Source organism: Sturnira hondurensis, unplaced genomic scaffold, assembly GCF_014824575.4.
Source record: "Sturnira hondurensis isolate 20B ecotype Veracruz unplaced genomic scaffold, ASM1482457v3 Scaffold0022910, whole genome shotgun sequence".
Lineage (NCBI taxonomy): Eukaryota > Metazoa > Chordata > Mammalia > Chiroptera > Phyllostomidae > Sturnira > Sturnira hondurensis.
The window spans coordinates 6,086,717-6,113,215 of NW_028095541.1; the positions used below are offsets into that span (position 1 = coordinate 6,086,717).

A 26,499-nucleotide genomic window follows, 5' to 3' on the forward strand; every position below is an offset into this window, starting at 1 on the left:
CTGTGCCTGGGGTATGTGAATCCTTGAGAGATTTTAGGAAAGTCTGAAGCAAGAGCCAAGACAGGTCATTTGTATTTCAAATCCACTGGAAGTGACTTTGGTGGTCCTGATAATTGGGTAGGGAGGGGCTTGAGGGAATTTCCAGGTCAGGGTGAACAGTGTTAGTAGATTGACAGAAACTTAGATATGGTACCTGCCTTCACACACACGCTGGATGGGAGGAAGGCACAACTAAGAAACAATGGCTCCTATCAGCACTTCTGTCTGGAGGAAAGCTACCTCCCCCTCTAGTCCTTGCCCTGAAGCCAGGTAATTCATTTCTTTTCCATATGTCCCTTGAGCTTTTCAAGCTTCTGTCCCAGTGCTACAGTTCAAAATGATTGAGTCTGGCAGCAAGTAAGTCCATGAATGGGTCCTTTAAGAGGAACACCCAAAACTCTAGTAGCTCTCTGTGTCACTTAGCAGCAATCCCTTCTGATTTTTACAGCCAGAAGTTATGGGGACTTCTCTTCCTGACACTGGAACTCTGCTAGGTATCTCAGTGTGGGCCTATAACACCTTGGTCCTCAGGGAGCACCCTTACTGCTGAAATATCCATTCCAATTTTTAACTGCTACACGTAGGTGTGGGACCAGCCTTTTCTGTGTTTCTGCTCCTCCTACCAGTCTTAATATGGCTTCTTCTCTCTATCCTTAGTTACAGGAGTCCTGTTCAGCTAGATTTCCAGCTGTCTCAATGATGGTTGTTCTTTTGTGTAGTTGTAATTTTAAAAATCTTTTATCTTTCCATTTTATTTTGCATTGGTTTCAGGTGTACAGCTTATTGGTTAGACAACCATATACTTTCCATAGAGTTCCCCTTGATATTTCCAGTACCCCAACTGGCACCATACATATTTATGACAATATTATTGACTATATTCCCTATGGTTTACCCACATCCCTGTGAGTAATTTGATGAGGTTGTGGGAAATGGCAAAGAGCATTTACCTATTCTGCCATTTTGACCAGCAGTTGCTATGAAGCTTTATTTTCTTATAAAGTTTTTACAAATATCTACCTTTCTAGCCCATCTTCCCCTTAGTCCTTCCTATTTATTTATACTGTGTTTTTGTTTCTTTAGAACATTTGACAGATTCAGGGTCATGCTCTCAACTCTCATCTAGGGATGAGAACACCTTTGGAGGGATATTAAAGATGATATATCAGACTACATCTGTGATTCCTAGATTTCTGGATTTAGAGTTGAATAAAAATGAATGAACAAACAAAATGAAACAAAAACACAAACTCGTAGATACATGGAACAGATCAGTAGTTATCTGAGGAAAAGAGGGTCGGGGGTAGCAAAAAGCTAGAAGTGTTCTATTGTATGGTGATGAATAGTAACTAGAATTTCGGGGGTGATCATTTTGCAGTACATACAGATGTCGAATGATAATGTTGTATACCTGAAACTTATATAATAAAAATTAAATAAAACTACCTATACTTAATATATACATTTATTTAACACTTCCAACCTCTTAATTTGTCAGGAAAAGATGTGGGAAAAAATAACAGAAAGTAACCATGTACCATTCATGGTACAAGAAAAAACATTTAAAATAAAAATACAAGAAGTCTGTTATCTCAGAATAAAGTCATACAACAGTCTTTTTAGTTGAGCAAATGCAGCTTCATGAAAAAGTCACTATATTCTTAGCTTTTACATTTTGCAACAGATCAGGGAATAAAGCTATCACCTGCTCCTGGGCTACACATCAGCATTCGAGATTTAGAGATCACTCAACTACCTCACTTAGTGTATAACCCTATACAGGAAGTTCCCTATGAAAAACTTCTTTCAGAACTAAAATGTTAAACATGCACACAAAAGTGTTAAGGGTCATGAAAAGTTTGACTTCTCCTGAAGATTGGTATATTTTTCTCTTCATGGAAAATGCAAATTATATAACTTGTCAGGTTTCCCTTTTTGTTTTGGCTACATTATCACAGGTGCAGCTCAATTTTAGAAACTGGATAAGATCTTATGACCTACAAGTCTTAATTATAATTAACCTCTCTACCTGGTCTTCACCATCTGTTCTCATTTATATTTTCTCAGATGCTGGCTTATATTACTTATATATTTTCCTCTTTTATTGTAATTTTTCATAAGTTGCCTCAAACTCTTTGTGGAATGGGGTGATGTACTTCAACTCAGTATTGAACCATTGTCTCCATACTGTACACTCTTGCATACCTTTTAGTCTTTGGTGTACTGTTTCCTCTGCCTGGGCTGTTAGTGTTTTTTTTTCCACCTGACATACTCCTATATATCCTAGGACACCAAGTTCAAATGTTACCACTTCTGTGAATCTTCTCTGACCATCACTACCTATATAACAACCTCCTCCCATACATCCCACCCTGCCTAAAACAATACTTTTCTTTCTATGTTTGTACTATGACACTTGCTATATACAAAGATCTGTCCAGAAAATGTCTGGCCATTGTTAAAATAACAAGAAAGATCTGTGTGACATCGATGTAACCTAATAGCCAAAGAGAGTGGACTAGAATGCCCATGTGTAAACAATGACAACTTCACTGTACTAGTCAGTGGCAGCAGTAGATGCCATTGAGTGAGCATGTGTACTGTGTGGCTGTCACATTCAAAATGACTCAGCAAATAGAGCAATGAATCTGCATCAAATTTTCATTAAGCTTGAACATTCCTCAGTGGAAACTATTCAGATAATTCAGAAAGCCACAGCTATGGACAAATGGTGATAGGCAGCTTCATCAGGACAATGCGCCCGCTCACGTATTATGTCTCCTGCAGATGTTTTTGGCAAAACATCAAGGCACCCAGGTGACTCAGCCCAGGTGACTACAGCCCAGATTTTGCACCATGTGACTTGGCTCTTCTCCAAATTAAAATCACCTTTGAAAGGAAAGAGATTTCAGACTATTGGTGATTCAGGAAAATATGATAGGCAGCTGATGGTGACTGAGAGAACTGTGTGAGGTCCCAAAGTGCCTACTTTGAAGGGCACTGAGGTGTCATTGTCCTATGTACAATATTCCTTCTTCAAAAAATACCTCTATTTTCCATGTTACATAGCTGGATACTTTCTGGACATACCTTGCTATTATAGTACAGTGATAATGACTTAGTAGTCTCTGCTACTGGACTGTAAACTTGAAGACAGATTGAGCCATGCCCATTTTGGATCTACTTGACATAGCTCAATATATTTTTAATGAATGCATGGGTGAATAAAAGCACAAAAGGACAAAATGGATGAAAAACCTTTGAGTTGTTGTTAGTCAAGAGGCATATCATACATGAGAATAGGGAGAAAACTTGGAGTTGGGGTTCTACAAGTACTGGAGTCACTATGATGGTTAGAATCATTGTTTTTCTTTGTTCACTGCACATCCCTAGGGCTTTTCACAGTACCTTACATACAGCAGGACTTAGTAAATATTTCCTGTATGAATGAATGAATGAATGAATGGTCTCACTATAGCATGCTTCATGAGCATTTCCATGGGGAGACTTGAGAGTACCATCACTGGGTAGGATTCAAGCTTGTTTTGGAGAGACATTAATTCAATTTGATAATGTAGTTTATATATCATTGGCTCTTGGTGAAGTGTCCACCATGATGGTGAATAGTGCTCTCCTCTCTCAGGATCTCAACCTTAAATGCCACTGAAGGCATATTCTGTTTCTTGAACATATTAAAAATAATAGAAACCCAAGTTCAGGCCTCCTTTAGGAGCTTGTACAACAGTGACCTGTCATGTACCATATACCAACAGGTCACTGTCATGTACTATGTACAAGACAGTGACCTGTCTTGTACAACAGCGACCTGTCATGTACCTGTCATGTCCCATATACCCTCATTCTTTCTTTCTGTTTTTATCAGAGTTGGCTTGCTGGGTGTAGTGAGAACTGACTCCTTAAGAAGTACAATGCTCATAGATGGGCAGGGTCTTGCTCTGGGAATAAGGTCCATGAGTCTGTATTTTCCAACATCTCTCATTATGGAGGAGTCACAGTCAATACAGTGGGGACACCATAATATGGGACTCTTTTTCTGTTATGGGAATTTACAAGCTATACATTTGAATGTTAAAGATATTTTCACTGAGGGGCAAATAAAGGAAGTAGCACACAGTATTTAATGAGTACCTCCTCATTGGTCCTTCCTTGGATTTATCTTGCACTACAGACAGAACAGTGATTCCTAAACAGAAAGCCTGACTCTTTTTGATACGTTTTTTTCATATGAAATCTAACATTAGTCTTATTTGACTAGTTTGGCAAAGCAAATATTCTTTCAGGAAAGAAAGCCACCGGCCAGAGGGGACCTCCTAATCTATGATCATTGTAGATTAACTTGATTGAACAGCAACTATACAAAATACCATGTTGGATAAAAAGAACCTCCACAAATTGCCCTGATGACAAATATGTGTCCAAGAGACTCGGCATCCATGCCAGTATGAATTTGAGCTCTGTGGCGTAAGTCATGGAAGTTTATGTCTCATTTTTTAAAAAATATTTTTTATTTATTTTTAAACCAAGGGGAAGGGAGGGAGAAAGAGAGGGAGAAAGAGAGGGAGAGAACGTCAATGTGTGGTTGCCTCTCATACTCCCTCTACTGGAGACCTGGCCTGCAACCCAGGCATGTGCCCTAGACTGAGAATAAAACCGATGACCCTTTGGTTTGCAAGTCGGTGCTCAATCCACTGAGCCACACTACCCAGGGCTGTATCATTTGTTTTTAATCAAGGCCAAAAGCCTTTTGTATTGTAATAGATAGGTCAGATAAGACAAGACAAAGAAAAGTCTACTGGCTCAGTAGGAAACCTCCTAAGAGACAGAAAAGTAGCTGAATTACTGAGCCATTAATAGCGACCTCTGGGAATAACTCCATGTAGCTCATTGCATCTTTTTCCATTTTAAGGAATTTTGAGGGGTGGGAAGTAAATTACAGAGGTTTTATCCTGTTCACATAAAATATTGCTTAATAAAGATGACAGGCACTCTGTTTCCCAGACTTTAGCAAGAAAGGTAGGCAGTATTGGGATATGGTGCCAAACTTCTATTGTTTGGACATTCCACCACATTTACAAAGTGCAAAGTCATTAGCACTTTGAGACAGATACTCTCCTCTTCGCCTGCCATTGTCCAGTGCTTCTCCAGGGAAAAAATTTTGCTGTTGTATTCATTATACTTTACTATTGTTAACAATACAAATGAGCCATAATTCAATTTTTTGTGAGCCATATAAAATATGAATTTAAAATAATAACAATCATAGAAGAATTCTTTGGAAGATTGCTGTAAACCAGGCATCATTCTAAAACTTTACACGTATTAACTCAGTAATCATCATAATCACCCTACGACATAGGGGCTACTATTATCTCCATTTATGGATGAAGAAACTGAGACACAGAGATGCTAAATAACTTCCAAAAGTGACACAGCTACTTAATATCAGAGCAAGGATTTACTTGAACCTACACAGTCTAGATTCAGAGCCCACATTCTAATTTTGATTGTAAAATAATACAGAGAGAAGAAAAACCAGTTCACAAATAACACAAGTGATTTTTATACACAGCTTTACAAAGTATGTTTCAGTCTACTGCTATTGCCTTATGTACTTTTAAGACAAGAAGAACACTATTAAACTAAGTATCAATATTTCTAAGACCAAGTTTTTTAAAAAAGATTTTATATAACTATTTTCAGAGAGAGGAGAAGGGAAGAAGAGAGGGAGAGAAACATCAATGTGTGGTTGCCTCTCATGTGCCCCCTACTGGGAACCTGGCCCACAACCCAGGCTTGTGCCCTGACTGGGAATCGAACTGGCGACCCTTTGGATCCCAGGACTGTGCTCAACCCACTGAGTTACACCAGCCAGGGCTCTAAGACTAGGTTTTAAAAAGTCAAGTAACATCCTGGAGCATAGCTATAAGATCACTAAATCACTAGGTTGAAGGGGACCCTGCAAAGCCATTTCTTCATAATCCTTAAGAAAACAAGATGTAGGAAAAGGGGGCTAGAGGTATACATTAAAATCTCTCTTGAAGTTTGAAATGTATGAGTAGAGGTTGATGAGGGAAACACTCATTAGAGCCAACAGTGGCTGCTGGGAACCAAAGTACTTTCTTTTTTTTTGATTATATGTTATTGAGAACCCAAATACTTTCAATTTAAATGGCAGCTTAGCAGCCATTTGATGGAAGTACGTTAATATTTCCTTCATCCTAAAGAGCATGTAATGTTACTATCGGTAATAATAATGATGATAGTTGACCTTTACTGAGTGCTTATTATATGCCAAGCATTGTGCACAGTATATTATTTAATCTTTACTGTAATGCTATGAGGTAGATACTATAATTATCCCCACTTTACAGATGAGGAAACTGAAGTATTGATAGGTCAAATAACTTGCTCAAGGTCACATAGCTAGCAAATGGCAGAGCAAGGATTCAAAACCAAGTAGTCTGTCCTTCAGGCCTGCATTGTTAAAAACTAAGCAAGGTATGATTTTTGAACAAACAGCCCTCTGAGGTTCTGGTAAGAAAACCCATCCAAATTTTCTAGGCATGATATTGGCCTCCGTGTAAACTTTGGGCCTGTAACAGTGGTTTGGATTTTTTCCTTTCTCAATACTAGGTCTGTTTTGCTCCACATTATGGTTGAATATTTAAGCACTGAAGATTATTTCTTAGGCACAGACTTATATTTAGGTGTGAGGATTTAAAAATAACCTGATATAATCTAACATTTAATTTTCTTGATGTCAGATCAGATATGGCTTCAAGATTTTTCCTGGGACATACAGCTATACAGTTCATATTTCCACAAACTAGTAATATTTAAGCCAATAAGATTATCTAGTCACTCTGGACTATAAGAGGTTGTGACTCAGGACCACTATATGGAGCTTTAAAAGAATATATACTATTTTAGCTTAAATTCTATTATAATGAAATAATAAAGAAAAACTAAATTAAAAACCCATTACTTCCTTTATAAATGCCTATGAAAAATACATTAATAAAGATTTTTAAGTAGTTTAACAGACAACACTTTTTAACAATAACTATATGGCAAGCATTGTGCTATGCACAATTTAATTCTCACATCAACACTAAGGGTTAGGTACTACTAGTCTGCTTTTATGAATGAGGAAACCCAGTTTCATAGAAGATATATAAGACTACCCAAGATGAAGTTGAGAAACAGGCTTAGAAGTCAGGCAGAATGATTCTAGAGTCTGAGTTCTTAAGCACTATGCAATACCAGCTCCTATTGTAATGCCCACTGATTCCGGATTGACCCCACTAGCAATTTAAGACCTAAGGAGATCCATAGTCCAATCATTCTAGCCCTCAAAGGACTCCTGGTTGCTCATTTCAATTGTGGTTAGTTTAATGGAGTAGGATACAGTCTAGTCACCAACAGCTCATGGTATGAATTAAAGTTTGATGAAACAGTTCTTTGCTTCTGTTACATATAGAACCTAAGCTCTTTTTTTCTCGACTCACTTCTCATACACATATTTTTTCTTTATGTTTGGCTGCTTGTTTGTAAGCTTTCAATGTAATCATATTTCTTCTTATTACTATGTATCATTGTGGCCTACCTTATCCTCATTATAACCTACAAGGACTCAAAATCTAGTCTGGAATTGTGAAATTATTTTTGGAGGTGGGAGTAGTTAACTATACAAACAAATGGCACAACAAAGTAGTATCACTGTAGAACTGTTTTGCAGGTTTAATATGCTTGTGAATCAACTGGGGATCATGTTAAAATGTAGCTTCTCTTAAAAGTCAGCTGGGGCCTGAGATTCTGGGATTCTTGACAACTGCTAGGTTATGCAGACCACATTTTGAGTAGCAAAGTCCCAGATTGGCCTGATCCTGTCATACCTTTAGGTAGGGCCCCAATTAAATGTATCTGAGGAGATTAATACGTAGGACATTTATAAAGTACCCTGAGCTTTCTGAGATTGTAATTCCCTAATTAATGTCTCCACAAATAAATTTTTAATGGTTAATTGCTCCGACAGTCCAGGAAAAATTTTTTGTGTCTAAACTAAACCCTTCAGTTATTGGGCATTTTTTCAAATTTTATCTTTTGTGGCAATGGAGTTATGATACCACGATTATTCTTACGAATTACTGTGTTTAAAAAATATTAAAAGTGCCCTGGCTGGTGTAGCTCAGTGAATTGAGCACAGGCCTGTGAACCAAAGGATCGCAGTTTGATTCCCAGTCAGGGCACATGCCTGGGTTGTGGGCCAGTTCCCAGAAGGCAATACATGAGAGGCAAACACACATTGATATTTCCCTCTCTCCTCCCCTTCCTCTTTAAAGATAAATAAATAAAATCTTTAAAAATATTAAAAGCTACCAAATGTTAACAGTAGTCTTTGGTGTGTTCCCTACTATCTCCTTTCCTTCCCTTTAAGAATCTATGATTTTGGGGATGTCTTATTCAGTTCTCATTCCAGTTCCATGTTTATTTGCCTCCTCTAAGAAATCCATAAAATTAGACAAGCTGTGTAAGCCCTTGCCAAATCCTGTTGCGTTTTATTTCAATGAGTTGTTTAAATGTTCAGTGACAATGTCCTGCATCAGATATACCCCTAACTTGCCCATAGGGCAATAGGGAGTATACTAGGAACTACTGGCTACCCATCCTATAAAGGTCATGTTACAAAAAATGCACACAGTAGGCAGAATATAGTAAATGTCAACATCAAAATAAATTATGTCATACTGTTCTATTTATGACCATATGGTCAATATAAAGAAACACTTGTGAGGTGATTAAAAATAGCATACCAGGCAAAATTGGTTGTCCAGCAATTCCCAGTGGTGCCATTCCAAGATTATTCATTGCTGTGGCCCATGCAGTTGGGTCAGACATAGGAAGCGTCATTGCAGTGGAATCCACGCTCAGAGTTCTACTATTATCAGCTAAAAAGAAATGACAAGCAAAATTATTTGTAGTATTAAGGTTTCAGTGTCCAGATTACTTATCAATGTACACTCTGGCAAACTCTTTACAGAAATTGATGGTCAAGTGATGGATAAGACCTAATTCCAGTTCTTTATAAGGGTTAAAACAATACAACTTGCAATTGTGGGAAGTCACAGAATTTGAAAACAGTTTACCAGGTTAAGTGTGTTTCTCTCTTGTTCTTTCCTCTCTCTCTCCTCCCTCCTCCCCTTACACCTCTTTTTCGTTCTTTCTTTCCTCTTGTTTTTTTTTTATTTTTACAAAGGCTTCTTTTTAGGGCAGGTTTTAGGTTCACAACAAAATTGAAGGGAAGGTATAAAGATTTCACATATAACCCAGGCCTCCATACATGTATAGATTTCCCCATTACCAACATACCCCACTAGAGTGGTACATTTGTTATGACTGATGAACCTATATTGACACATCATAAACATCCCAAAGCCATAGTTTTAACACATTAGGGTTCACTGTTATTGTACATTCTGTGAGTTTGGACAAATGTCCACCATTATAGTATCATACACAGTATTGTGAAAATACTAAAATTCCTCTCTGATCTGAATACTCATCCCTCCCCACCTCCAACCCCGGCAACCACTGATCTTTTTTATTGTCTCCATAGTTTTGCCTTTTCTAGAATGTCATATTGTTGAGATCATACGGTATATGGCCTATCAGATAGGCTTTGTCACCTTAGTGATGTTCACTTAAGGTTCCTCCATGTCCTTTCATGACTTGATAGCTCATTTCTTTTTAATGTTGAATAATATTCCATTGTCTGGATATACCACAGTTTATTTATCCATGCACCTACTGAGGAGCATTGTGGTTGTTTCTGAGTTTTAGCAATTATGAATAAAACTGCTATAAACATTTATGTGTATATTTTTGTGTGGACATAAATTTTCAACTACATTGGGTGAATACAAAGCAGCACAATCACTTGATCATGTAGTAAGAGCATGTTTACCTTTGTAAGAAATTGTCAACCTTTCTCCCAAAGTGGCCATACTATTCTGCATTTCCACCAGGAATGAAGGAGAGATCCTGCTGCTCCACGCTCCTCAGCAGTATATAGTGTCAGTATATAGTGTCAGTGTTCTGGATTTTGGACAATCTTATAGGTATGTAGTGGTATCACTGTTGTTTTAATTTGCAATTCCTTGATGACATACGATGTGGAGCTTCTTTTCATAAGCTTATTTGCCATCTGTATATCTTCTTTGGTGAGGTACCTGTTAAAGCCTTTGGCCCAGTTATTTTTAAATTTTTTTTAAATTTAATAATTGTTCAAGTACAGTTTTCTGTCTTATGTTCCCAGCCCTGCCCCGGAAATGCTCCCCTCCTCCCTCCCATTTCCACGCCCCACCTTAGTTAATGTCCATGTGTCCTTTATACTTGTTCATGTGAGTCCTTCCCCTTTTCCCATGTAGTTCTCTCCCTTCTCCCCTCTGGACCCTGTCAGCACCTTCTGTATTACAGTGTCTTTGGTTATATTTTGCTTGCTTGTTTGTTTTGTTGTTTAGAATCCTGTAAAAGGTGATATCATATGGTATTTGCCTTTCACTGCCTGGCTTATTTCACTCAGCATAATGCTTTCCAATTCCACCCATGATGCTGCAAAGGGTAGAAGCTCCTTCTTTCTTTCTGCTGCATAGAATTCCATTGTGTATATGTACCATAGTTTTTTGATCCAGTCATTTACCGATGGGCATCTAGGTTGCTTCCAACTATTGGCTATCGGAGATTGTCCTGCTATGAACATTGGGGTGCATAGGTTCTTTTGGATTGGTGTTTCAGGGTTCTTAGGATATACTCCTAACAGTGGAATTGCTGGGTTAAAAGGCACGTTCATTTTTAATTTTCTTAGAAAATCCCATATGGTTTTCCATAGTGGTTGTACCAGTCTGCAATCCCACCAACAGTGAACTAGAGTCCCCTTTTCCCCACAACCTCTCTGGCACTTGTGGTTTGTTGCTTTGTTAATGATGGCCATTCTGGCTGGTGTAAAGTGGTATCTCATTGTGGTTTTAATTTGCATCTCTCTGATAGCTAGCGATATCGAGCATCTTTTCATGTGTCTCTGGATCCTCTGTATGTCCTCCTTGGAGAAATGTCTCTTCAAGTCCTTTGTCCATTTTTTAATTGGGTTTCTAATCTTCTCTGAGTGGAGTTGTGTGAGTTCTTTGTATATATTGGAGATTAAACCTTTGTCTGAGGTATCATTGGCAAATATGTTTTCCCAAACAGTTGCTTCTCTTTTTATCCCGATACCGGTTTCCTTAGCCATGCAGAAGCTTTTAATTTTGATGAGATCCCATTTGTTTATTCTTTCCTTTATGTCCCTTGTTCTAGGGGACATATCAGTAAAAATCTTGCTGTGTGGAATGTCTGAGATTTTCCTGCCAATGCTCTCCTCTAGGACTTTAATGGTGTCATGGCTTATATTTAAGTCTTTTATTCACCTTGAATTTATTTTGGTGTATGGTGTAACTTGGTACTTGAGTTTCATTTTGTTGCATGTAGCTGTCCAGTTCTCCCAACACCATTTGTTGAAGAGGCTATCTTTACTCCATTTTATGTTACTGCCCCCTCTGTCAAATATTAATTGACTGTAGAGATTTTGGTTTATTTCTGGGCTCTCTGTTCTATTCCATTGGTCTATGTGTCTGTTTTTATGCCAGTACCAGGCTGTTTTGATGACAGTGGCCTTGTAATACAGTGTGATAACAGGTATTGTGATCCCTCCTACTTTGTTCTTCTTTCTCAAAAGTGCGGCTGCTATTTGGGGTCTTTTATGGTTCCATATAACTTTTCTCAAAATTGCCGCTGCTATTTGGGGTCTCTTATGGTTCCATATAACTTTTTGAAGTGTTTGTTCTATGTCTGTGAAATATGCCATTGGTACTTTAATAGGTATTGCATTGAATCTGTAAATTGCTTTGGGTAGTATGGACATTTTGATGATGTTAATTCTTCCAATCCATGAACACGGTATATGTTTCCATTTGTTTGTATCTTCCTTGATTTCTTTCTTCAGTGTTGTGTAGTTTTCTGCATACAAGTCTTTTACCTCCTTGGTTAAGTTTATTCCCAGATATTTTATTTTTGTTTTTGCTATATCAAATAGGATATTTTTATTGATTTTTACTTCTTCTATTTCATTGTTGGCATACAAAAGTGCCTTTGATTTCTCGATATTGACTTTGTATCCTGCTGTTTTCCCAAATTCATTTATTAGTTCAAGCAGTTTTTTAGTAGAGGCTATAGGATTTTCCAGGTACACTATCATATCATCTGCAAACAATGGCAGTTTTGTTTCCTCCTTACCAATTTGGATTCCTTTTATGTCCTTTTCTTATCTGATTGCTGTAGCTAAAACTTCCAATACTATATTGAATAGAAGTGGTGAAAGTGGACAACCTTGTCTTTTTCCTGATCTTAGTGGAAAAGCTTTTTAGTTTTTGCCTGTTGAGTATGATGTTGGCTGTAGGTCTTTCATAAATGGCCTTCATTATATTGAGGAATGCTCCCTCTATTCCCATTTTTCTGAGTGCCTTTATCATAAATGGGTGTTATACCTTATCAAAAGCTTTTTCCACATTTATTGATATGATCATGGGGTTTTCGTCTGTGCTTTTGTTTATGTGATGCATTACATTTTCTGATTTGCAAATATTGAACCATCCTTGCATCCCTGGGATGAATCCCACTTGGTCATGGTGTATGATCTTTTTGATGTATTGTTGGATGCAACTTGCCAATATTTTATTAAAGATTTTAGTGTCTATGTTCATCAGCAATATTGGCTTGAAGTTTTCTTTCTTTGTTGTGTGTCTATCTGGCTTTGGAATTAGGATGATGCTGGCTTCATAAAAAAAAAGTTGGGGAGTTTTTCCACCTTTTGGATTTTTTGGAATAGTCTGTGAAGAATAGGGGTTAGCTCTTCCTTAAAAGCTTTGTAGAATTCTCCTGTGAAACCATCTGGTCCAGGGCTTTTGTGTGATGGGAGGTTTTTGATTACTGCTTCAATTTCATCTGCTGTTATTGGCCTGTTTAGGTTTTCTGTTACTTTTTCGTTGAGTTTTGGAAGATTATATTTTTCTAGAAATTTTTCCATTTCACCTAGGTTTTCAAATTTCTTGGCATACCACTCTGCATAGCAATTCCTTACAATCCTTTCTATTTCTGTGGTATCAGTTGTAATCTCTCCTCTTTCATTTCTCATTGTGTTTATTTGGGTCCTCTCTCTTCTTTTCTTAATGAGCCTACTTAAAGGTTTATCTATTTTGTTTATCTTTTCAAAAAACCAACTCCTGGATTCATTGATCCTTAGAATTGTGTTTTTAGTCTCTATGTCATTTAATTCTGCTCTGATCTTGGTTATTTCCTTCTTTCTACTTGCTCTGGGCTGTCTTTGTTATCGTTCTTTGAGTTCTTGCAGGTGTTGGGTTAGGTTGTTTGTTTGATATGTTTCTATCTTCTTTAGTTAAGCCTGTATTGCTATGAACTTACCTCTCAGGACTGCCTTTACTGTGTCCCATAAGTTTTGGGTTGTTGTGAGTTCATTTTCATTTGTTTCCAGAAGCTTTTTGATTTCTTCCCTAATTTCAATCTTGACCCATTCGTTGTTTAATAGCATACCATTCTGTCTCCAAGCTTTTGGATGTTTTAGGTTTTTTCCTGTGGGGTTAGTTTCCAATTTGAGTCCCTTGTGATCAGAGAACATGGTTGCTATGATTTCTATTTTCCTTAATTTGTTGAGACTCATTTTGTGTCCTATCATGTAGTCTATCTTAGATAATATTCCATGTGCAAAGAAAGTGTATTTAGCTTCTTTGGGATGGAGGGCTCCATATATCAAGTAGGTCCATTTCATCTAGTGTGTCATTTCATGCTGCAATATCGTTGTTGATATTTTGCTTGGAAGATCTGTCCATTTTTGACAGTGGGGTGTTAAAATCCCCTACTATAATTGTGTTGCTGTCAATATCTTTCTTGAGGTTCTCTAGGATTTTCTTTATATATTTGGGTGCTTCTATGTTGGGTGCATATATATTTAAGATGTTAATGTCTTCTTGGTGGATTCTTCCCTTGAGTATTATGAAGTGACCTCTGGGTCTCTCTTTATGGCCCCTTTTTTTGAGGTCTGTTTTGTCTGATATGAGAATTGCTACCCTGATTGTTTTTCCTTGTCCATTTGCTTGGAAAATTTGCTTCCAGCCTTTCACTTTTAGTCTGTGATGGTCTTTTGACCTGAGGTGGGTCTCTTGTAGGCAGCATATGTGTGGGTCATGCTTTCTTATCCATTCAGCTATTCCATGTCTTTTAATTGGAGCATTTAATCCATTTATGTTTAGGGTTATTATTGAAAGGTACTTATTCATTACCATTTATGTACCTGTGTTTCTCTCTGTCTCTCTCTTTTTCTTTTTTTCCTTAAAGCAGCCCTTTTAGTGCTTCTTGTAGAGCTGGTTTGGTGGATGCATATTCTTTTAGACTTCTTTTGTCTTGGAAGCTCTTTATTTGGCCTTCTATCCGGATTGAGAGCCTTGCTTGGTAAAGTAGCCATGGTTGTCGGCCCCTGGTTCTCATTACTTGGAATATTTCTTGCCATTCTCTTCTTGCTTGGAATGTTTCCATTGAGAAGTCATTAGCCAAGCTTATTGAGTCTCCCTTGTATGTTACTTCCTTTTTCTCCCTTGCTGCCTTTAAGATTCTCTCTTTGTCTTGGAGTTTTGCCATTTTAATGAAGATGTGTCTTGTAGTAGGCCCCTTTGTGTTCCACCTGATTGAGACTCTCTGCAATTCCTGGATTTGTGTCACTTTATCTCTTATCAAATTAGGAAAATTTTCTGTTATTACTCTTTCAAGTAGATTTTCTATCCCTTGTTGTTCTTCTTTTCCTTCTGGTATCCCTATTATTCGGATATTATTATGTTTCATATTGTCTTGCATTTCTCTTATTCCCTCCTCATTTTTCAGGAGCCTCTTTTCCTGTACTTGCTCTGTCTGGGAGAGTCTTTCTACTGTGTCCTCTAGGTCACTGATGTGGTCTTCTGCCTCATCAGTCCTGCTTTTGATACCTTGTACTTTGTTCTTCAGTTCAGAAATTGTATTCTTCATTTCCTCTTGCCTTTGCTGATGGTTTCTATTTCCTTTTTCATGTTGATATAGTTTGCAGAGAGTTCATTGTAGCTTCCCTGTAGTTTCTGGTAGCTCGTTGTAAGCTCTTTGAATTTCCTGATAACCAGTCCTTTGAATTCAATTTGTGATAGTTGACTTGCCTCCATTTCATTTAACATTGTTTCTGAGACTTCCACCTTTTCTTTCATTTGGGGATTGTTTCTTTGTCTTCCCATTGTTTTTGATACTCTTCTTGTTGTCCTCAGCTTCTTAAATTGATTTGTTCTGATTCCCTGGGTTTATGGTGTGAACTTATGTGGTAGAATACCTGTGAAATTCAGTGGTGCAGTTTCCTGCAGGTATCTTGGTGTTCTCTGCTTCCACCTACTGCTTTTTGTGTGTGTGTGTGATCAGTTGGAGGGGGAGGCAAAATGGTTTATGATAGTGGAAGAGTATTTTATGTTATTTACAGTCACAGTCGGTAGAGAAGGAATAGACGATCTTTAAGCTATGTATAGTGTTAACCGTACTGTTTGACCCAGCTTGACACTTTTAAGAAAGGATGTAGAGAAGATAAGTCTCTTCTTGGGAAGGGAAGGCTTGTGAGTTGGATCTAGAAAGCAGTGTGGTTGTGCGTGGTCAGATTTTGAGGTAAGGTGAGAGTAAAGGTTAGTAACTAGGTTTAGCATGTGAGCAAATAGAGTTAATCACTACAGTAATAGAATTCAAGAACCTGTAAGGTGGTCTAAGGTCCAAGAGATGTGTTGTGAAGTATTTACCGTTGTATAGAACAGCTGTTATTTACAATATTACAGGAACATTCACATGACAGCCCCTATGTGATCTGTCTGAATGGGGGGTTATAGAGCTTGGGTAGTATGCCAAAGGAAAGCAAGTGGTGTGAAGTATAGAAAATTAGTAATACACTGTGGATGAAAGAACTGGGGAAACCTGTCAAATAGTACAATATAACCAGCCAGGACTAAGAAACCTATACAGAAAGAGGAGGAATACAAAGATATAATTAAAATAAAAAAAGAAGCCCTGGCTGGTGTAGCTCAGTGGATGGAGCATGAGCCTGTGACCCAGACAATCACAGTTCGATTACCAGTCAGGGCACGTGCCTGGGTTGCAGGCCAGTTCCCAGTGGGGGACTCACGAGATGCAACCATACATTGATATTTCTCTCCTCTCCTTCCCTTCCCCTCTAAAGGTAAATAAATAAAATCTTTAAAAAAAAAGAAGTGAGAATAATGAAAAAAATAATAATACACCTATGCAGCAACTTGAGGCTTCTCTGCTATACCAAAGTGAAATTTGTCTCTGTGTCACTATTGTTGAGATGCCCCCTCTTTAGGTCCTACTATGGTCCTTTTGCAGTTCCCAGTTATTTGTGTCTCTTGTGGGTAAAAGAAAACTAAGCAACAAACAAACAATCCAACACACACACACACACACACACACACAAAAAGTCAGGAGAAAGGAGGAATAAGTGAAAAGTTTGGGAAGAAAGGAAGAAAGACTAAAACCAGATAAAAAGAAAAATGAGGGACAAAGTATTGAAAGATAGAGGAACAATACAACTTAAAAATATCAGATTACTTAGAAAAGAAGTTGATAAAAAAAATCTTCCTTTGTCTGTTTTAAACTGTCCAAACCAGTTTTTCTGGTTGCAGCAGTACCTGTCTGTAGGCTGGGATGTAGGTGTGCACCCTCGCGCTCGCGCCTGAGCCAGGCTTCTGGATTAGGATGTGGGCGCCTGCACCCCTAGCAGGCTGCCTGGGTTCTGCGGGATCTGGCACTGTCCTTCCCAGTCCTGTGGCAGGACCCAAGTGCTCCCACCCCTCCCCTGGATGGCTGTGGGGCTGGTTGGGCTGTGAGGCAAGTTGCTGTCACAAAACACCTCAGTTCACTTTCCAATAAAGACTTCTCCACAAAGCCTGCCTCTTAGCCCAGTCCAGTCCCCAAAAGACCGGCAACGACAGTGTCCTTCTCAATTCCCCCGGGCTGGCGGGCTGGCGGGCTGGCGGGCTGGTGACCAGAGAGTCTGCAGTTGAACACGGCCCTCTGCCCTTGTTACCCTTTACGTAAACTTAAGCCCACAGGTCTCTGCTCGGTATTGCCCAGCCTTGCTTAGACAGGGAGGGAGGGAGTCATTTCTTTCCCACGGACCCTGTAGCAAGCCCACGGCTCCCACAGAGTCTGTTGTAGACCTGCCGGGTGCCAGGCTTCTGGAGTTCCCTCTATAGCAGGCGCCCCCCCGCACTGGCCCCAGACTTTGGTCTCTGTCTCCCGGTCCCAGCGGTGGCACTGATGCAGCCAGGCGCTGGCCAAGATTGCCTGTTGCTTCCCGTTCACACTCAGGCACCAGCCAAGGTCACCTGCACCTCCTATTGTCTGCACTCAAGTATCAGGCCAGGCCAGCAGGCAGCCCCTGGCCTCAGAGGCCTTGGGCGCAGCCACTTTTGTCCTCACTTGCCTTCCGGAGTTCTCACTGACCTGTAGCTGTCTGGTTCCTCCGTCACACTCTCTGGTCTCTTATTTTCATAAATGCTGGGGAATTGTTGGTTGATTATGCTGTTCCTCAGTAGATCCACCCGGATTTTATACCAGGTGTACGGGAGCTGGATTCCCTCCATGCTACTTTGTTGCCATCTTAATCTCTCTTCCCTGGCCCAGTTTTTAATCAGGTTGTTTTCTTTTTAAGTTTTAAGTGTTCTTTGTATATTTTATATAACAGTCCATTGTCAGATGTGTACATTAGAAATATTTTCTCCCAGTCTATGGCTTGTCTTTTCATTCTCTTGACATTGTCTCTCATGGAGAAGGAATTTTTAATCTTAATTAAATGTATCTTATCAAGCCTTTCTTTCATGGATAGTGCCTTTGGTGGTATATCTAAAAACTCATCACCATACCTATGGTCACTGAGGTTTTCTCCCTTGTTATCTTCCAGGGGTTTTACAGTTGTTGTTTTACATTCTGGTCTTTAATTCAATTTGAGTTAATTTTTAAGAAGGGTATAAGGTCTGTTTCTAAATTCATTGTTTTTGCATGTGGATGTCAAGTTGTTCAGCAGTATTTTTTGAAAAGATTATCTTTGCTTCATTGTGTTATTTGATCCTTTGTCAAAAGTTAGTTGACTCTATTTATGGAGGTTTGTTTCTGGGTGCTCTATTCTGTTCTATTGACCTACTTATATATTCTTTTACCAATTCCACACTGTCTTGTTAAGTGTAACTTTATACTTAGTTTTGAAGTTGGGTAGCATCAGTCCTCCAAGTTTGTTCTTTTCCTTCAATATCATGTTGGTTATTCTGGGCCTTGTGCCTCTCCATATAAATTTTAGATCCAGTTTATTGATATCCACAAAATAATTTGTTTGGATTTTGATTGAAATTGCATTGAATCAACTTGGGAAGAACTGACATCTTGATAATATGGAGTCTCCTATCCATGATATGAAATATGTCTCCATTTATTTAGCTGTTTGATTTTGCTTATCAGAGTTTATGGTTTTCTGCTTTTTTCCCCAAGCATACACACCACAGGAGCTTGGGATGATTAAGAGGTTTCCCACTGTTCTCATAGTCTAGTTGTAAATGATTACTTCAGCAAGACCTCCATCCAAGGTACTATGAATGCAAATCTCCCCCCCCAAAAAAAATCCAAGGGCTTCCATAGTATCAATAAAAATGAAAAATTGTATTCTTGATCAAATTTCACATCTTTGAGGCAGTACTATTGAATAGAACTGAACATATAATCAACAGATATTAAATTAGCCAACTGAGTATTTTTGGAGTAAGAGGGAGACCAGAAAATAAGCAGATAGGACATACAGTACCTGCATTCAAAGGCTATATAAACTAATCGAAGAGACCAATAATGATGATGAAGATTTTTATTATCACTACTCTACCTCCATCCATTACTATCACTAATTATTGAACACTCTCCATATACTAGGTACTAAAGCACTCAGCATGCATTATTCTCAATTAACTATTTTTCATTTCATTTCATTTTATTTCAATCCTCACCCAGGGATATGTTTATTGATTTCAGGGAGACAGAAGGGGATGGAGAGAGAAACACTGATGTGAAAAACACCAATGTGAAAGAGATACATCAATGTGAGACAGAGACATGGGTCAGTTGACTCCTGTATGTGCCCCACCTGGAGATCAAATCCACAACCTAGGTATGTGCCCTGACTGGGAATGAAACCCTCAACCTTCCACTGTATGGGATGATGTTCTAATCAACTAAGACTCCTGGGCAGGGCTCATGAAACTTTTAAATAACCCTATGAGATAGGGACTATTTATATCTCCATGTAATATATGAAAGACTTTGAAAGGTCACATATATTGTCCAAGGTCATACAAGATGTTTACTTTTAGCCATTATGTTTTACTATCTCCAATTAAACAATCAGGAAAAATGAAAAACTCAAATGGTATAGATCAGAAGTGTTATTGAAGTTAAAGCAATGATGAACTGCTGTGGCTTGAGTAAGTAGGAAAGGCTCCATGGAGAAGGTAGAATTTGAAAGAGTGGATCAGATTTCTATAGAATGTGTCTTGAGGGATAGGTAGTTTTATTAGAGAGATTAAAAAAAAGAGGGAGGAAGATATTCCAGGAGCATGGATGACATAAACCAAGACATTGAAATGGGTTATAGATGTATATGCAGGTATACACTGCACATTTGGGAGAGATATAATTGTAAATCATCTCAGCACAAAAGACTTTTATTTTGGCATGCAAGTTGGGAGGTAGAAGAAAAGCCATAAAAAGTTTTTTCCATAGATATCAGTAGTCAGAGGTAAATATTCCACATGTCCATGAAGCCTTTCCTACCTACTCCAGAAGGACTGGGCTGAAATGCCAAAACATATTTTTTTTTTTGCAGCAGTTTGGCTGCTCACCAGCTCTGTCACCAAGGGAAATATAACATAATCAGAAATTATTCTCAATAAAGGATTTTAGATAAAAGAGTGAGAATTAAAAATGGACCAATGTAGCCAAAATCTGGACTAATCTGGTGGGGGTGGGGAGAGAATGATCTAAATTACCAGTTTTTTTAAAGGACAGCAATGTATTAACTATTTTCAAAATATATGTTAATTCAAAGTGCCTGTTAAAATGTTAGCAAGTAGAGTTCTTACTAGGCTTGTTTACATGAAAATACAAGGAACGTGTGTAATTAACAGCATTATTTTGCTACAGTAAATTCAGTTCTTAAATTTTTATAATATATTTTATTGATTATGCCATTAAAGTTGTCCCACTTTTATCTCCCTTTTATTCCCCTCTCCTGTACCTTCCTTCCACCATCATTCCCAACCCCCCTTAGTTCATGTCCATGGGTCATACACATAAGTTCTTTGGTTTTTCCATTTCCCATACTATTCTTAACCTCCCCTTGTCTATTTTGTGGCTAACATTTCTTTCTTATTCCCTGTATCTTTTATGCCATTCCCCTCTCCTCCTTCCCATCGAGAACCCTCCATATGATCTCAATTTCTGTGAATCTGTTCCTTTTCTAGTTGTTTACTTTGTTTTTTGTTTGTTATTTTTTAGGTTCAATTGTTGATAGCTATGAGTTTGTAGTCATTTTACTGTTCATATTTTTTATCTTCTTCTTTTCCTTAGATAACATTTCATCTAATAGGGGCTTGGTGATGATGAACTCCTTTAACTTGACCTTATCTGGGAAGCACTTTATCTGCCCTTTCATTCTAAATGATAGCTTTTAGATAGAGTAATCTTGGATGCAGGTCCTTGCCTTTCATGATTTGTATACTTCTTTCTAGCCCCTTATTGCCTGCAAGGTTTCTTTTGAGAAATCATCTGATAGTCTTATGGAAACTCCTTTGTAACAATTTCCTTTTCTCTTGCTGCTTTTAAGATTCTCTCCTTATCTCTAATCTTGGCTGATGTGATTATGATGTGCCTTGGTGTGTTCCTCTTTGGGTCCAACTTCACTGGGACTCTCTGAGCTTCCTGGACTTCCTGGAAGTCTATTTCCTTTGCCAGATTGGAGAAGTTCTACTTCACTAATTTTTTCAAATAAGTTTTCAATTTCTTGCTCTTCCTCTTCTCCTTCTGGCACCCCTATGATTCAGATGTTGTAACATTTAAAATTGTCCCAGAGGTTCTTAAGCCTCCCCTCATTTTTTTTTGAATTCTTGTTTCTCCATTCTGTTCTGGTTTATTTCTTCCTTCTGTTCCAAGTCATTGATTTGAGTCCCAATTTCCTCCTCATCACTGTTGGTTTCCTGTACATGGTCCTTTATTTCACTTTTCATACCCTTCACTTTTTCCTTAATTTTGTGGCCATACTCAATCTTTCTGTAAGCATCCTGATTACCAATATTTTGAACTGTGCATCTGAATGGTTGGCTATCTCTTCATTGCTTAGTTGTATTTATTCTGGAGCTTTGATCTGTTCTTTCATTTGGGCCATATTTCTTTGTCTCAGTGCACCTGTTATGTTGTAAGGAGCAGAGCCTTAGGTGTGTTCACCAGGATGGGGCAACCTACATTGCTGTGTTGACACTGTATATGGGGAGGGGTCTGACAGGGAACAATGCTGCCTGCTCAGCTTTTGGCTGGCTTTCAGTCACTTCCTCCCCTACCCACAAGCAAATTGGGCCTTTTTGGTGCTGATTCCCAGGTGGATGGTTTTGTGTACATTCTAGGACCCTGTAGGTCTCTCCAATGAACTCTCCTGTGAGGCTGGGAGTTTCTCCCACTGCTGCCTCAGCCCCCACAGGTTTTTTTAGTCAGAGGTTTTGAGGCTTTATTTCCCTGCTCTGGATCCCTGGGTTGCTCAGTCTGTCTCGCTCCCCTGTTGTTCCTCCTGGTTTATTCCTATGCCAATAGGAGACTGCCCATTCCACCAGCTGCCAAGAGTCCTCTCCACCCTGGCTGCCTTTCTCTGCCGCTCCTACCAGTCTGGATGAATGTTTCTTAATTAACTCCTTGGTTGTAGGACTTCCAAACAGTTTAATTTTCTGTCAGTTCTGGTTGTTTTTTTGTTTGTTTTTAAATTGTTGTTGTCCTTCTTTTGTTTGTGTGAGGAGGCAAAGTGTATCTACTTACACCTCCATGTTGGCTAGAAGTCCGGTTGTTAAAGTCTTAAGGAGTTCTTCCCTAAGTGTCCTTCTCATCTCCCTCCCCTGCCCCCAGCACTTATCTCCACCTGTCAAATCCTACTCACTTTTTAAGGGTCATCTCATTGTCACCTAGCCTACGGAGCCACCTCACTGGAATTAACCATTCACTCCTATGTGTTTTCATAACTTGTATCTAGAATTTGACTTTAATTTGTTTGCTTATTCTCTCACTCCTCCCCAAACCAAACTTCTACTTTACTATATGCCAGTTTCTGTGCTAGTGAACAAGAATAGAGAGATGAAAAAACCCTTCATTTGTTATTATGGAAGAACTCACAATACAATGAGAGATATGACATATAAACAACCCATACAAATTATTGAATAAGTGCTGTAATAAAACTATGAGTAAAGTGTTATGGGAACAGGGGAGCAATTAAATCTGCTGAAATGGGTTTAGATACATGTATTTAGGGTTGGGAGGGGTGTGGGTGGAGGAGATGAATTGCCAGGAAAGCCTTCACTGGCAAAGAATCACTGGAATGAATCTTTAAGGAGGGATTGGATTTTCCTCCAGGTAGTGAATAGAGGATTAGTGTTGAACAGCATTCCAGGGAGCAAGAACAATTGTATATTTATCATCAACTGCCTTGAATTGTTGTTATTGGATACATGTCTCTCTTCTGCTAGCCTGCATGTTCCTTTGAATCCTTATAATTCTTTGTATTGCTGTGGTGTTGAATGTAACTTGTCTTTTGTTTCTTATTTTATTTGTTTAGATCAGGGACTGGGTTTTGGTCATTTCTGTTTCCCCATTTCTTACTTCAGTGTCTAGTATAAAGTAGGTTTCAAGAAATATTTGAATGAATGGATAAAGAAAATCAATTTACATTGACTTGGGGCAAAATAAACAATCTATGCAATGACACTCATTGATTATATGTATACCTTTTTGGAATGATAGATTTGTCTTTAAAGGAATGGTATGATTGCTAAACCGATGGTCTCTCCAGGGCAACTGTATTTACATGGAGGAATTTACTTAAGAGTTAAAACCAGGGATAGATTCACCCAACTAATAATTCAGCTTAATCTCATTAGCTATAACCTGTTTCTTATATAGATATAATCACACATATACACAAACTTGTAAATTTTTACTGTCAAAGAAAAATCCCAGATGATTATCTCTGGTGCCAATCTGGATTTAAGGTTTGCACTAACAAAGCATGATGTGATAAACATCTATTTGGAATCATCACTTAATAGTGAAAAAGTTGAGTCCTGGGCTGATTCACTTTCCAGATTAAAAATGGACATCCAGCAATTTATTTGTTTTATGAAAGTAGTCCCATATCACTAAATAAAGAGATTTTTCATTTTCCCAGGAGCGAAGGTAAGCGCTAATGTTTGATAAATGATCTTCAAAATACCTCACCCAAGTCTGAAGAACCTATCCTGCTATACTGGCTCTGTTGTTCCACCTGTGTGGCAACTCCTCAGGAGATCACAGGTTTTAGAGTGGATGTGAGTGAGTGCCTTCAAAGGTAAGTTGATTGAAGATATGGCACTTGGAACAAGAGTTCATTAGCACTAAAATAATAAAAGATTTGGAAGTGATCATCCACTTTAAGTAGGGATCACTCCATAACTATTAAATCCCTTCCACTGCATTGTTTATGTTTAACTGATTAACTAGTCAATTACTGTATAAGTTATTTGATCTTGAAGACCACACACACTGTAGGTGGTAGGTGTAGGATGGGTGATACACCCATCCTGTAGTAGAGTTAATTATTTCAAATATTTCCTTTGAAACAAGTTTAGTATGTTTGTGCCATGTTACCAATTACAATATACTCTTTAAAAAAACATATATATATATATATTTTTTTTTTTAAATATTTATTTATTTATTTATTTTTAGAGACAGGGAAAAGGAGGGATAAAGAGAGGGGGAGAAATATCAATGTGTTTTTGCCTCTCATGTGGCGCCCCCTGGGAACCTGGTCCGCAACCCAGGCATGTGTCCTCACTGGGAATTAAACCAGTGACTCTTTGGTTTGTGGCCTGTGCTCAATCCACTGAACTACACATCAGCCAGGCACAATATATTCTTTTATTAACAAAAAAGCTCTCCTCTGATAATTTACTCTCCTGTAATTCTCTTTCTTATGTCCAGGTTTATGTTAATTGTTTTTTATGCTTCTTGTAATTCTCTGTTACATAGTTTTATACAAAATCGAGAGAGGATTTTGTCAACAAGCAGAGTAGGAAGCAATCCTATCTAGTGATCAAGAACGTGGATTTGGGCATCATATGACCCTGGACCGGAGTCTAGCTCTACTACTAGTAACTATAATGTTCTGATTCTCTCTTTCTTTTCTTTTCTTTTTTGTTGGTTTTCACTCCAGTCTTCTTTCCATATTTACCATACATTCACTGAGCATTTTTTATGTGTCAGGCAACATTTTAGTTGTTGAAAACATTAAGGGGAGTCAAATAGGCCTCATCTTTGGTGTTATGAAGCTATACTCCAGTGCAGGAGGGACACATTAAAATACAAATGAAAATAAAATAATTATATATTGTGGCAAGTGCTCTGAATAAATAACTGGGCTTGATGAGGAAAAAGGCAAATGAAAAATTAAGAAAATGATAGTATCTGCCTGATAGGTTTGTTGAAAGTTAAATTAGAAAATGTGGGTAAGCAATTTAGCATGGCTTCTTTTTTGACTTTTGAATATTTATTTATTGATTGATTGATTGTTCAGTTACAGCTGTCCTGCCTTTTCCCCTATTGCTCTCCTCTGTCCCATACCCCCACTCCCATGGTCAATTCTCCCCACATTGTCCATGCCCATGAGTCCTCTATTCATGTCCCTTGACACATATTGTGTACTTGGTAAATGGTAATAATAATATGGTAATAGTTAAGATGATAATGATGATGGGGTTCCCAGCCCTTGAAGGGCTTAAAGTCTATTGAAAGACTCAGAATATATATGAATTATTATAATATACCATGTGAATATGAAAATGAGGCACAGATAGTTTAAGTCATCAGCTCAATATCACACAGCTAAAAGTTGTAGAATAGAAACATAAACCTAGGTAGTTCTGATGTCAATGCCCATAGTCTGATTTGTCACACTAAACTTCCTCTCAAAGAGCCCATTTACTTTCTCTGTTCTCCTAGCTCATTGAACACATTACTATTATAGCCCTTACTAGATTATATTTTTATCACCTCTTTCTATGTCTATACATCCCCCTAGACTCTGGAATCCCTTATTCCTCCTTGTTATTCCTACTACCTAGACACCATGTCTCACATGGAATAAATGTTCAATAAACTGTTTTAAATAAATGAATGAAGAAATATAGGAGTATGTATAAGAGAGTCCTGCATAGACATTCTTTTTCCCAGAAGCAGGTGCCAAGCTATTCAGAATGGGACACTACTCTATTGTTGTATGAAGATAAAATGTCTTTTGGTGTTTTTCTTCTGAGGACAGAATATTAAACATTTTAAATGAAGAGTGTGAGGGAGATCAAATGATGATAATTTTAGGTATTATAATCCTAACATGCTGATAATATGAAAAAAATCACAATTAAAGAAAAACAAACTCTAAGAACAATAAATCTGGAGATGGTAAGATAATTTTCTTCACAGAGAAATTCTTCATGGGTAAGAAGGAACTGACTGGAATTTCTTTGAGAACTTAAAATGATTAAATTTGCTAAAATAAATGTGCATTTAACTGCCATATTTGTTATTTCCTTGAAGGAAGGGTATATAAACCTCAATTGCTTTTGTATATTCTATAGTGACTAGCTCAAAATCGGTGCCAATAAGTGTACTCTTAAATAAGTGGACTCTGCAAGAATTTAGCAATTGTACAAAGTGTAGCTTACCTGCAATGCTTATTTCATAGACCCACATCCACATAAAATCTCTTTGTATTGTGTGGTTCTGAACCATGGACATAGGTTTCTAGTCATTTCTGCAGAAAGAAGATAGTGGTCCAAAGCTGGGTGAGACACTGGACTTTTGGAGTATATGAGGACATATATAAATGGTGAGTAACAGTATTAATGACAGTAATTATAGCATTACTAATGATGGTTAACAGTTATTTAATACTTGTATGTGCCAGGCAATGTTCTAGGCACTTTATGTACATTA

General features: G+C 38.0%; 1 protein-coding gene across 7 annotated transcripts in view; it reads right to left on the reverse strand.

Moving 5' to 3' along the window:
• The window catches only part of ENOX2 (ecto-NOX disulfide-thiol exchanger 2), a 359,324-nt gene that overhangs the window by 93,500 nt on the left and 239,325 nt on the right, over window positions 1-26,499 (reverse strand). For 4 of the 7 annotated variants that reach the window (XM_037037284.1, XM_037037283.1, XM_037037288.1 and 1 more), the window contains exons 2-3: window positions 26,229-26,317; window positions 8,874-9,008 (exon numbers count right to left, since the gene is read on the reverse strand). In XM_037037284.1, the coding sequence (XP_036893179.1) occupies window positions 8,874-9,008; window positions 26,229-26,301 (208 nt within the window). In that variant the 5' untranslated portion in view covers window positions 26,302-26,317. The remainder of the gene's footprint in view (window positions 1-8,873; window positions 9,009-26,228; window positions 26,318-26,499) is intronic. The other 3 variants (XM_037037287.1, XM_037037285.1, XM_037037286.1) reach the window with 1 other exon arrangement.